Source organism: Siniperca chuatsi, linkage group LG16, assembly GCF_020085105.1.
Source record: "Siniperca chuatsi isolate FFG_IHB_CAS linkage group LG16, ASM2008510v1, whole genome shotgun sequence".
Lineage (NCBI taxonomy): Eukaryota > Metazoa > Chordata > Actinopteri > Centrarchiformes > Sinipercidae > Siniperca > Siniperca chuatsi.
Genome location: NC_058057.1, coordinates 3,654,189 through 3,667,735, shown reverse-complemented (window position 1 = coordinate 3,667,735; position 13,547 = coordinate 3,654,189). Strand labels below are relative to the sequence as shown.

General features: G+C 40.6%; 1 protein-coding gene across 4 annotated transcripts in view; it reads right to left on the bottom strand.

Annotated features, from left to right (window-relative positions):
* epha7 (eph receptor A7) overlaps positions 1-13,547 on the bottom strand; it is an 89,987-nt gene that overhangs the window by 55,374 nt on the left and 21,066 nt on the right. For all 4 annotated transcript variants that reach the window (XM_044168805.1, XM_044168806.1, XM_044168807.1 and 1 more), the window contains exon 5: positions 5,975-6,310. In XM_044168805.1, coding sequence (XP_044024740.1) covers positions 5,975-6,310 — 336 coding nt within the window. The remainder of the gene's footprint in view (positions 1-5,974; positions 6,311-13,547) is intronic.

The window sequence follows — 13,547 nt, the reverse complement described above, 5'->3', positions numbered from 1 at the left end:
AAGAGGAGCTATCGTCTGGAAGTGAAAAAAAAGAGAGAAAAAAGAGGATGAGGAAAAAAGAAAGCAGGACAATGGTAAGTGGAGCAGATGACGATTAATGACGATTAAGTTGTATAACAGTAAATAAATGTCTGAATGCTGTTATTTAGTTTAGATTAGATTAGGGAAGACTTGAATAACTTCAGCTAGCATTAGACTAATGGTGTTTATTCTATCACATTTTTTGTTAGTTAACCTAGTTAGCGGAGCTGTAGACTTGAGCCTGGAGTGCGAGTCCAGCCCCGCTGGCCATCACACTGAATAACTTCAGCTAGTGTTAGACTAATGGTGCTTATTCTTTCACATTTTTTTGTTTTCTTATCTCTCCTCAGGATCATTATTTAAGTTTCTGACAGCAGCAAAAGAGAAGGATAAAGTGCCCCCTCCAAATGCTGATTACGAAAACTGTAATTTCAGTATTGCCCTTTAATTGATAACATATGCCATGCCCTCTAAAGATTCTTTATGACAATATATACACTGTTGTTTTTTTGTCATATCAGTTCAGTTAACGTCCACCTCCAGTGGGATAAAGGCCACCCCACCTCCTGCCTGTCATGAGCAGGAAGATACACCAACACAGGCAGATCAATGCAGATACTGATAACTGTGAGTTCAATAAATTTCACTATTTATATAGCGCCAATTTATAACAGAAGTTATCTTATTGCACTGTTGACATTCAACACATGCCCTAGATTGTTTATGACAATATATACCCTGTTTTTCTTTTGTTTTGTTTTTTGTTATAGCAGTTCCTGAAGTTATTAAGGTATTTTGGTTTTTATTGTTATTTTTATTTCGAAAATTCCAATTAGTTAACGTTCTTTATATTAATACTGTTTTAAAAAAAATCACTAATGTGAACATTTGAAATTAAAAAAAGTTTAGATTTTGTACATTTTTCATCTGTGACATATTATTTATAACATAATGGTGATAAACGCTGGTTGGTGGGGCCCCCTGGGAATTTTTGGGATTCTAGAATCACCACTGCTTCAGTGGCAAATATCTGAATGACAATAAGCCAATATTTTAACAGATAGATACAGTGATGTTACGTATTCCATTTTTCAAAAGGGGTTCACACAAAGATCTAAAATTTGAAATGATGTCTTTATCTTATCAAATGTTTTGGAATGATGACCATGGCATTCTTGGCATTCTGAGGCATTTCTAGTCAAACTCACCACAGTCTAAATAATGCATCTGGCTAAGTCCTGTTTTCTGTTCTGACTCACCCATGGAGCCTGTGAATACTTTAGAGCACAGCTTACTATTGTAAAAGTTGCTATCTGAATGTAACAGGCGTTGTGCTGCTGGCTAATACAAGCAGTCAACATTAAAATCAATTTCCACAGGCTCTTCCTTTCACTCATTTATACCTCTTGCTGATCGCACCTAAACCCCATTTCAATGGTCTCAAGCTGAACATGTACACACACACACACACACACACTCCTGTAGCCTTTCCCATAACCAATTTCAAATCCTATTTCTGTGCCCTTCTCCACAGTGATTTTTCTGGCTCAGAGATGTGAACACCCGCTTGAATAAATATTAATGGTTATTCTATGAGCAGTTCCCACTTACAAGTGTGCTGAAAGAACAAAAGGCCTTGTTTACAAGTGCGCTTGACGAAAGCTAAGGCGCGGAGGGCCTCTGAGGGCCTCAGAGAGCGGCTCTGTGGCACTGTTGACTCACAATGGAGTGCTGATTGGAACACACTCTTAACTTCCAGCATACGGTGGCAGTGAAGACGGCAAAAATCCTCAACACAACAAATTTCTATTCAACCGCTGCAAGGACGGAGCTGGAGAAATCAAGCTTACAAACTCACAGCCTCTACTTAAACTCATTTAAGACAGCTGAGAGGTAATTAGGTTTCTGGGAACAATAAGCACTCAGCACCTTGTGTAGCTCCAGCCTCGCTCCAGACATTTCCTTTGGTGTAATTAGGGGAGGTGTGAATTCCTCATCAGATGGATCACCATCTGCATTCACACACTGTTCATTCCCCCAGTCCTCAGATACAAGCCTATGTTCATACTGATTATCATGCAGGAGGTGGAGATGGGGAGGGATGGAGGAGACAGCTTCTCTTTTTTAGGGTTCTTTCAGTGCTATGGGGCTCCAGTACCACGCCATGCAAAGGTTAATCAATTCTGAATGATGAGCCATAAAAGCTTTAATAATGCAGTCCTTCTCTAATGAGCGGTTCTACATGCTTGCTTAGGAAGGACCAATTGTTTTAGGAAGCTCCGACGTTCCAATTACAAAGCGCTCAAGCATTCCCTAACAGCCCAGAGAGCGCTGGACACAGTGAGGGTCCAGTGAGCAGGACAATGAGCCCTGTAGTGTGGAGCTAATGTCTGCTCAAGATGGGGAAAAAGAGAGACCCATCACATGGCCATCAATATCAACCTAATGCTGAACATTGACTTGCACTTCAGCCGAAACCTGGAGAGTGTAGTTCCACCACCTTTCTCAGATCTCAGAAACCAGCTTTGCTTTCCAACACATGAAGACAACTTTGAAACTTCTTAGAGAGGATGTCAGGGTGGATGGATGGATCAACGTAGTGTCTGATTTTGACAGTAGAGAGAGCTGTTCATTTCCCTTTTCCTACCAACAGTCAACCTTTTCTTTTAACCATGACCACAACCTTTCCCCAAACTTAACCAAATACTTGTTTTAACCATGACAACAAAGGGTCCCTAAACTTAACAAAGTACTCATTTTAACCCAAACCATCGTCTTTCCCTAACCCTAATCAAGAGCGAGAAAGGTCATTCTTGACCTTGTCGTGACTGAAGTTCTTAGTTAGGTCACGTGATGACAACAGAACCACCTCCCTGACAACTGAACAAACTCCATTTGCTGATGAAGTCTGTGGGATGCAGTTTAAAAGCTCTGGAAAAAGCTCATAAGTTGTTCTTGAGTTAAGATTATTTTGTCAAACCTAACCAAGTAGTTTTTGTGCCTGGACCTACTCAAACTGACCAGGAAAGACTCATATGGGTAAAGGCAATTAGAAATGATATTTTGGAGAACTTGTTGCCAATGCGTTTTAATCTTGCACCATAGACTGAAATGGATTTTAGTCCACATTTCTCAGTCAAACAAATCTGTTTGACAGGAATTTAGTTGGAAAAGATTCATTCAGGGTAAGATCATTATTGGCCAAATACTGACTTCATATCTTGTATCACTCAATTATGCCATGCATCAAACAACCATAATAAACCTGTGCGGCTATTCTTCTGCACATTTGATTTATTCTTTTCAGTGCTATCTTCTGTCATTTCAGCCTTCATTTAAATGTTCTATTCTGTCCCTACCATTGAACAGATGGAGTGGGTCACCCTACCTTGAAGAGCTGCTAACCCTGAAGGAATTTGATTAGTCTGGGTTTAAAAAAGAGGAGTTTTAATATTGCATCATGGTCTAAATAGTGTTACAGAGATTAGTCCACCCCATTAAACACGGGGAATATCAAGGCATCTTTATATTTTTTTTATGAAAATATGCAAATTTATAGATATTGATGATGGGCCCAAACTATTAAACATCAAAACCTAATGGAATTGATCAAGAAAATTATCAGCGACCTGATCCATCCTGGCCAATTACACTGATTATAGTGTTATAGCACTTTAAATGGTGCCACGTACTCGAAATAATAAACAAAATTGACACCATCTTGGCCAAGCAAGCCACTTTCTTTCACAATAGCTGATGGCTAAATATTCCGCCGGGTTAACTGAGTAATTGTCTGTTGTCAACATGCCACGCATAATTATGAGTGACTCTAAAAGAGCATGTGTTAATTGTTTATTTTCTGGCTTTTTCCTGCAGCTTGTCCTCCTCCCGCCATCCTCATGTCCTTGGCCAGGCAACCCCTCGGCACATTCCAGCGCGTGTCTCTGTCACGAACTGAGCATCACGAAATAAATCATCCCACACACATACATTCAACTAAATGCCTTCCTTTCTTCCTTTCTGTCTCTCTCACACATACAAACGTCTAGCAAACGATATGTATGTACTGTGTAATAAACTGTTTTGGTAGCAAACCACAGTCCCTGTATGTTTTAAAGAGAAAAGTGGCAGGTGAGCAGCTTTACTTATCATTAAAATGATGACATGAATGTGAGTGACTAAAACAATATGATGATTATGATGATGATGATGATGATGATGATGATGATGTAAAAGCAGCAGGACATGATTGGCTGTCACATGGCAGAGGGCAGGTGTAGTTAGCCAGAGCCAGAGGTTATATATCCAGCTAAAGCTTCAGTGCTCTCTTTGCAACCTTCTTTTAATCACCATAGTCAGAACACTCTTTTGGGCCAAGTGTGTTTCATGGATGCTCAAGCATGAAAGAGGAATCTTGTTGGGTGGATCCATAGAAATAATGAATAAAAAGGCTTTAGAGTTTGTCACCACAAAATACAACATTTTAATTACGGTAGATTCCCTTGAGACTGAGCTGCAAATACAGTACTGGCTCTTTAGGTACCACTGGGAGTCTGCATCATTTCTAAACTAATAATGTTTGCCGCTGTAGTGCTGATATACACATTAAATTAATCTGGGTAATATGCATACTGGATATACTATGGATCATATCAGAGTATGGTCATTAATGCTAATGGGGAATCATTACTGTAGTTTGCATATGAGAGGTTTTTAAAATTAAACTGTCAATCGCCATGTTCCTAATGCCTAATGGTCTCTCAGCTGGAGCCAAGGGTGAACTGTGCATAGACTGTTGTGAGCCAAACATTTTACAACTTCAGCTTTAAAGAAATAGTTCAAGATTTTGGAAAATGTGGTTATTCAATTTCTTCCTGAGAGTCAGACAAGAAACCAACAAAACTGAAGTCAGATTAGCCTGTCTTATTGGCCACCCGCTAAGACAGGCTACATTATCAAACAGAAATGTAAAAACAACAATTTGCTCTTTCATGGGGGGTTTAGCGCCTTTGGCTATAGCACTGGTTGCCAGACACTGTCGGTAAGCACAAAATATTTTTACATTTCTGTTTGTGTATGGATTTAACAAACGACGTACGATGCGTTTATTGGAGAGCATTAAGTAGGTGTATTTTTGAACATTAAAAAAAGAGCCAGGCTAGCTTCCAGTCTTTTTGCTAAGCTAGGCTAATTGCCTCTTGGCTTCACATCAACACACAGACACGAGATTGGTATTGATCTTCTCATCTAACTATTTCTTCAAACTGAAATAAACAAATGAATATATAATATATAATATAAACTTTTCATATTGGTAGCACCATCTAGTGGCGGATTGGTGCCAAATTTTTCACAGAACCTCAGTGGGGCATGGGAAAGTACTGGCCCAAGTTTTGATTTCATCAGACAAACCTATGTGGAGATATGGAATCACTTCTTGTTTTACTGCAACCTACAGGAATTTGTTCCTTTATAACTTACACATTTTTGGAGTATCCAAAATTCCAAGATTCCATGTGCAAAGTTTCATGCAGATTGCGGCCTTGGAGGAGTTGGAAAAAGTAGGTTTTGCATATTTCACAATTTTGCGGGGGAAAAAAATCATAGGCAGAAATGGACGTGGCCTATATCATGAGATGCAGCTCTATTCAGGGAACGCGTACATGTAAGGTTTTCGAATGTGCAACGTACTATGTGGCAGTGACAGGCCAAAACGCGTTTATCTTGATCATAACGCCACCTGCTGGTGGACATGTATCATTTTTGGTGTCTGAGGTGTGCGCACCAGTCTGTACCTCACCTGTGAATTTCACTTGCATAACTCTAAAACTCTGAGCGATTGCAATATGGTCCCAGCCCCGCTGGTACTGGGCACCACAATGCCTTGCATTCGTGGTTCCCAGCCCACTCAGGCTTGGACCCCTAATAAATTGTTTGAAGTAAGAGTCCTTACCTGCTTGACCAGTAGCGATGCTAACCGCCGCAAACAGCCTCTGTGTGCGGCTCAGGTCTGACACCCCGTTGACAGCCTCCACCTCAAAAGTGTAGTTGGCGTGGGCGAGCAGATCCATGATGGTCACATAAGTGTCCACTAATCCTGACTGGGCAGGAGAGTATCCTACATTGGGCCCACATGGAACACACTCCTCGGGTTCCCAGCTGCAACGCTGGCATATAACCCTGTAGGTGACGTCGTTGCGGCCGCCTGTGTCAGCCGGCGGGCTCCACTCCAGGGTAACGGTGGTCTGGTTGATGTTGTAGACCAGGTTCTGTGGTGCTGAGGGAGGTCCTGTCAGAGCACATGGACAAAGCCAGAATTAAATAACTGGGTGCCAAGAAAAGTGACAGCCAAGAGTGTGCATTGACTGTATCTGTGCTTTCCCTGTTCTCTGAGAAAGAAAAAAAAAACATTATAGGCCACGCCAGGTCCAGCCCTAGAGCCAAACACTCACACTCAATTATAATAAGACTCAGACCCAGAAAAAAAATAGTACAGGTACACTGAAAGGAAGTCAGCTCTGGCAGGCACCAAGGTCAGTAGAAGACTGTGAAATCTGTGAGTGGAGCCCAGAGTTTCAAAGGGAGAATAATTTCATAGTCAGAGTTCATGCAACACAGTTTTTATGTCACTGTTTTTATGAATTGTCATTACCGGGACAGCACACCCATCTAACCTCCTCACTTCCACTTCCTCTCATCGCTCCATCACTGTAAAATGTCATATTTAAATTGATTACAAGATTTTACCGTGGGTTTTTTCAGTTTAAAGTCAGGTCCACTTAAATTGTCTAGGTATCACATTCAAAAACATTTCAAAACATACAATCATGAGTTGCTTGTCTTGCAACTAAAAATGATGAGTTGACTAATTGTCTGACTGATTGTTTAATTAACTCATAAAATGAAGTTGTTGAAAACGACTGTTAGCTTATTAGCATTCCAGCATGCATTGCATTTGGCTTAAAATTCTTCAGAAAGCCTTCTTTGTTATTTTGTTATATGTCATTTTATTTCATGTGTCAAAGCACTTCAACCATAGATCTTATATTTATGCCTTAGCACTGATCCTGACTTAATTTAGCTGCTAGCGGTACAGCAAAAGCTGTAATGATTAGGCAGGGTGGCAAATTAGGGATCTGACTGGAAGCTGCTTTACCTAGAAAAAAAAGATTACTAGAAATTACGCCTTACTAGCAACTCTTGTAAGTTGAACTAAATCGTCAGTTATTAGCTGACCTAAGTTTCTGAAGTCTCTAACTTATATTTTCAAATTCAGTTAAACTAAATCTAATCAAATTTTAAAAAACGAGTCAGTACTTGTTCAGTTAAATCAAAATTTCAAAGCTACTTTCATTTTATTTTTTTGGCCCACTTGGGGGCAAAACTTCAACCTAAAAAAAAGTTGATATGGCTGTCTGTAGTAAACTATTGCCTGTTCCGCATTCAGTAGACATGGTGCAGATACGATGCTAAATTAACTTTAATTTGGAGTTATGTTTTGTGCCACCTGATGAATGTAAGTCCAGTATACACTCTCCTGCCAGATCTGTTTTGGCCTCCGCCCACTGCCTAACACTCTACTATGTTCATCAGCTATTTTCTGACTTTACTTTTTACTTAATTTTGAAACAACCTGATGCTTTTTCTTTTTACAGTGTACTCATGCATGCAAACATAGCTGGTGATTCATTCAAATGGACTAAGGGCTTTGTTTGCATAGTTGTTAACAGCATAAAATCTGCAGCTGCTATGGGAATGATTGAGACATGGTTACATGGTCAGACAAATGCTTTGCAGGGAATCAGAGGCCACAGAGAGTCACTCTCTAAGTCTTCTTGTTCTCCAAAAATATACAACTATCCCAGCTGGAGACAGTGGCTTTACTGGGTTTCCTTGGAAAGGTATATCATGTAGACAGCAGGACACTTAAAGTTAATGTCTTCCCAAAAAAGACTGACTCACCCACAGGATTTAGCAACAAACCTGGATTATCACCTCCCTGTAACTGCCATACAATTGCACTTGACATACAATAACACCTAACTCCACATCAGAAGTGCTAATGGTAATGGCAAAGAGATTAGCTCATCTCGTAAAACAATGAATAACAAATTGCTGCTTTCATCTTTCAAATTCCAGGCTGTTGGCTTTTATGGCTCAGATGTTGATATAAATAAACTCCCCCTAACGCAGTAAAGATTATATGACTTGTATTCTTTGTTGATGAATGTTTTAAGAACATCTTCATTTTGTTCTCTGGGATATTTAAACCTTTCTGTTTTCTCAGGAAATATTCTTTGAGGGAATCTTGGGGAGGGACCTCTCAACTAATTAAATTTGTCACATTAACTAACAAAACAGGTCATGCATATGCATAGAGTCAAAACTGCTATCACAATATTCAGGCTCATTAATACAGCACTTAGTTGTTTTTCCCTGCTCCACCCATTAGAACCGAGGGCTCAACAGAGACATCCATATTCATGATTATCGGGTAAGATAGGAGAGAGACTGTGGACTGGAAAGATGAAAAAGCCACCTGTGGCAGGTGAAGTGGAGATGAGTGAATGCTGATAGCGGCACTCGACTTCAGCCTTGGCATTGACACTCGATCCGCGCTCGCAATCTTCCTTGCGGACAAAGGGAAGGTGTGCCTCAGCACATACGCACTAAGACGCCCACGCACACTTGCACACCTCCTACCCTGAACCTCAGGGGTCTTTTATTCAAGTATTTCCATGGCCACAGTAAGCAATGATAACATCTCATTTTGCTCGTGCCACTCTCATTGGTCCCAGGTGCCACAGATCAAAGTGGTGATTTCTCTGCAACAAGAGGCAAAAGGAAATTAGATTAGACTGACCCTGGATCTGTGTGACCTTTGTCTTTTGTCTTGTTTTTCAGATGCACACTACCCTGCAAGCTTTGCCTTTCTTCCTCTAAAGACCTCAGTATCCTTCAAACGAAGTGCTTGTCGGATCGTCTAACAGTGATAGTCGTAACAGACGACCTAATGGGTGCAGAGTTGTGAAAGTAGGCAGCCTTTGAACTTCTCTCTCAAGCTCTCTTTATCATTTGTCCCGTTTCATATGTGCAACGCCACATGTGCAATGCCATGAATGCTTTTGAGGAGAGACTGTCTGAAAGTGTACGATTTGTTCTTGGAGAATTCTTGGAGAGAGATAAAGGCAGTGGAAGGTGGCTACGGAGGCAAGCCTTTTGCCCAGTGTGGCCACTTATAAAAAGGTATACACATTTTTCCCTCGAGTCGTGGTTGGATGACAGATCATACGACCCAGTTTTTTCTAAGCATACTGAACACTTCTTCTCTTTCTTCTTCTTCTGCCTTGGCGTCACTTTGTTTCACCGAATATGCTCTGTCTGGACTCTGGAATATGAAACCCTTGTGCCCCCACTTCACCTACAGCACAGATTTGCGCCACAACCTGAGCCCTCCACTGTCTGTCTGTCTGCTCATCCTTATAGCTCAGGGGCTTGTCGCTCTCCCTCTTCTTTTTACTCTGTTTTTCTGTCTCTCACTCCCCCACTCTGTTATCTTTTCGTGTTCTCTCCTCTCACCCCTCCTCCCAGTCAAGTTTCATTTCACGGATTAGCCTGCCAGAGCCCCCACAGCCTGAAACATCTCAATCACTTGCTAGCTTCCCTCCAACACTGCCACTGTGACCAAGCATGGGTGTGTGTGTGTGTGTGTGTGTGTGTGTGTGTGTGTGTGTGTGTTTGGGTATTTTTGTTGTTGTGCATAAATATGGAATATGTGCATGCACAGCTTATGTTTCCTGCTACATCATTTGCATGCTAACATTGAACAGATTTTAAAGCAGAACCTGTGATTTTGTGTAATAAAACTGCCCTGTGTAAACATGTTCTTCAGCTGCACAGAAGCATCAACTACATCTAATAATCTACCATATAGAAAACATAGTATAGTAGCTGATCATTTTTAGGTCATGTTTCAAAGCCCATCTCCACCCTGTGCAGAGTTGTGAGACTGTGTAAATCCAAGCTTAGGAGAGAAGAATCCAGCGCTTATCGGCCTTAAGAGGAGTTTGGGGCTGCCTTAACCCTCCACCGCCTATTAGCTGGCTGTGCTCTAATTGGGGAGCTGTGGGGAGAGGGGAGGCAGGGGTGAGTGGTATTCAAATCGCCCATGAGGTAATCCTCACTCTACAAATGTGTGCTGTGACCCCTTGACCTAGCCTCTAATGATGTGGCAGCAGAAGAACCTGTAAGAGGGAAGCCATGCAGAAGAGGAGAAGAGCTCGAAGAAGAGTTTTTTAGCTGAAGGGCCTCCAACTACTTCAGAACCACGCTGAATTCAATATTTGTTACGTCTTGTCATGTCTGTGAAACAATCAGTCTTAGAACAATGACCAAAGCCATTGTGATTGGTCAAAGTGTCAGTGTGATGTCTTTATATAAACTCTTCGATGTCCTTATATGTGTTGGTATTTATGAATCTTGTTGTGAGTGTACTGGCTGCAATCTCTAGTTGTATGGCCTCTTCTAAGTATGTGGACAAACAAACATGCAGCAATTTACATTGAATGTACATGTGCATGACCAGGGCAGGGACAAAGAGGCTTTATGTTTTGATCAAAATTATTTCCAGTTACTGGATCAAAGCATATAATCGTGTGGCATTCAGATTTGGTCATTTTGGTGACATGTGCTTTCCCAGCATAGATCTGAAAGGATCGTTTTGGTTTGGTCTTGAGTCTTATTTTTGTAGTTTTAGGTATTATTTCTAATGATTCTATAATAATGGATGGAGGGATGAATGAATCATCAACTAAACAAAGCGAGCAACTGCCCAGAGGCCCCAGACCCTTAAGGTCCCCAAAGGCTCCAGATTACTTGAGCAGCAAGTACATTGTGGTAATTTGATAAATTACATTTTTTTTTTTTTTTTGGTTCACTAAAACACAAAATAAACTTAAATTGTAAGGGAATTCTTTCTACATTTATACCTATACCATATTTGTTACTATAACCTGTACCATTGTTCCTGCATTTTCACCTACATGTTTCTTGAGGTTCTGTATTGTAAAAGGGCCTTGTGTCTAAAAATCTAGAATTTGCATCTTAAAAATTTTAGTTGATAAAATGCTTTTATAGTGCATTTTCTTAAATTAAGTTCCTTTCAATCAAAATATAACCAAAAAAGGGGGCCCACAGCTAATTTGTGCCCCAAGGCCGCCTCGTTGGTTCATCCAACCCTGAAAGTATTTGCTGAAATCTGTGAACATGGCTAAACTGCTACAGCAAGGTCTGACGGGGCAAATAACTCGAGCAGTCACACTACCAGACAGGTTGTAAACACAGCAACAGTTTAGCAGAATTATCTAAACCGAAAGTGCATGCACCCGAAAATGTCAATAATAATCCCATTTGAAAGGAAAAACTGCGCAACAATGGAAGTGTAGTATGATGCCCGAAACTACAAAAATAAGATACAGGGGGATTAAACTTGAATACCCGTTTAAGTTAATGCGGGCCTGAGCTTCATTCTGACAGGAGAATGAAAAAGAAGATGTAGTATAAATGTATAGATAGAGCTTAACACTGGTTCTGATATCTGGTAGCAACACGAGCCGTTACATTCTGCAGCCCTTTCACAGTCCCAGAGCAACTCCAGGCAGGATTTACCCCATGACGGATGTCAACTTGTTGAGGTGGCACATTTTTAAGGGGGGGTTGGTGGGAGCTGGGAGGAGGAGACAACTGCTCACAACTGCCCTTTTCAGCCCCTAGCTTGCACCAGCACTGCTCACAGCTGTTGCGTGATTGATGCCCACTCACCGACCTGTCAACAACTCCAGTCAGTGCGTTGCTTCTGGAGAAAATGCCTCCCCACGGTCGTCCCCGTACATCTTATTTTCTTTTCTCATTTGAATGCCGTGGACAAACATTCAACAAACAAAAGTATTTCTTCCTTCCGCCCCCTCTCAACACATACCACATGGGAAACAATGTATTTAGAGCTATGTTTCTGAAACTTCTTCCCTCATCTTTATTCAGCATTGATTTGGCTTTTCATGTCCCCACATTACAACTTCATCTAATTTTCTCTCAAATCCTCATAGACACATTCTTAATCTCTGTGTGCCAGAGATCCATCTCACTGTTTTGCTAAGGCCTACGATATGGTAGCTTTACAAACCCCTATTTTAAAAAATCTGTCAATCAAGCTATTTGTTCAGGCAGTGCAAATTCATTTTCAATTACTATTCACTCCTGGTCTGGATAAGGCTTGAAAAAAGAAAATCACAGTGACTGTTGGACACACTGACTTAATCCAGGGATGAATGAGGAAATGCACGAACAGAAAGCCGTGCAAAAATTGTACTGGGTGAATGAGGAGGAGGGCGAAGCTATTCATTCAAGTTAAAAATACATATTTACATATAATGGTATGGGGTCATCAAGTGTGGACTCGAAGTTAATGAAAATGAATAATGGAAAGAGTGCATTAGGCAACTTCAGTAATTACTGCGCTACTTGGCCAAGGTGATTACCCAGAAGGGAACAGCCAGAGGACACTGCAAGAAGTGGGAACTTTCTCCTGTTCTTACCACTGCATGTGAGTCCTGCCCTTGATCAGTGGGAGATGTTAGAGTGAAGCGTTAACATCCGATTAGGAAGGTTCAAGAAGTGAGTAATGGACCTGTCTTTTAGAACAGGATCTGTATGGTTGCCTCTGTGCTACATAGAGAGATTGGTGGTTTGTGGTCATTGGCCGGCCTCAAATTTGCTTTGCTTGAGTTATGTCCTTGTCTGTGTCAGACTGTGATGGGAATGGAGTTAAACAGACAATTCTGAGCCCTGTAAAGAACTTTAATATGTTCAAAGTGAGCTCACTAATTTCATTCACTAAGACACTATCATTTTCAAATCCTGCGATTTGAAAATGTAGAATTTTGGCATTCTTACCTGTTTGAAACTATTACAAGCTACATTGTGTACCTCCTCATCTAAAGCAAGATTATGTAACTTTTGCTCAAAAGCAGCCACTGTAGTTACATGTGACAATTATGGGCTAATGCCACTTCATTTTCCAAGAGTCAGTTGCTTTAAAAACATCATCATTAGGAGGCCTGACTCGGAGCAAAAGGAAACAAAAATGTCTGCTGTTGAGGTACGGTATGTTTACTTCTTGTTTTACTTGTGAGATAAAACCATTGAAATGTTAATTTGTGACATGTTAAATGTAGTGTAACGGTAGCACAAGTAGAGAAAAGTTAGCAAAATGACTCAGTAATGTCAGTTACACTGCAATACAAAATCTCTCTAAAGTTTGCTAGCATTAGCCAAAATAAGCTATACTGAATATACCAGACCAAGTAAGGCTGTAGCAGCAAAACCCCTGAGTGAATTGGATTGATCAAGAGTGTATTTTATTTCTTAACTCAACTTTTCATTTGTATATTTTATGTTGCCTTTTACAAAAAGACTTTTAATGACAAGGCATAATGATGCCTTCAAGCTATTTTAAGAAAACCAAAGGA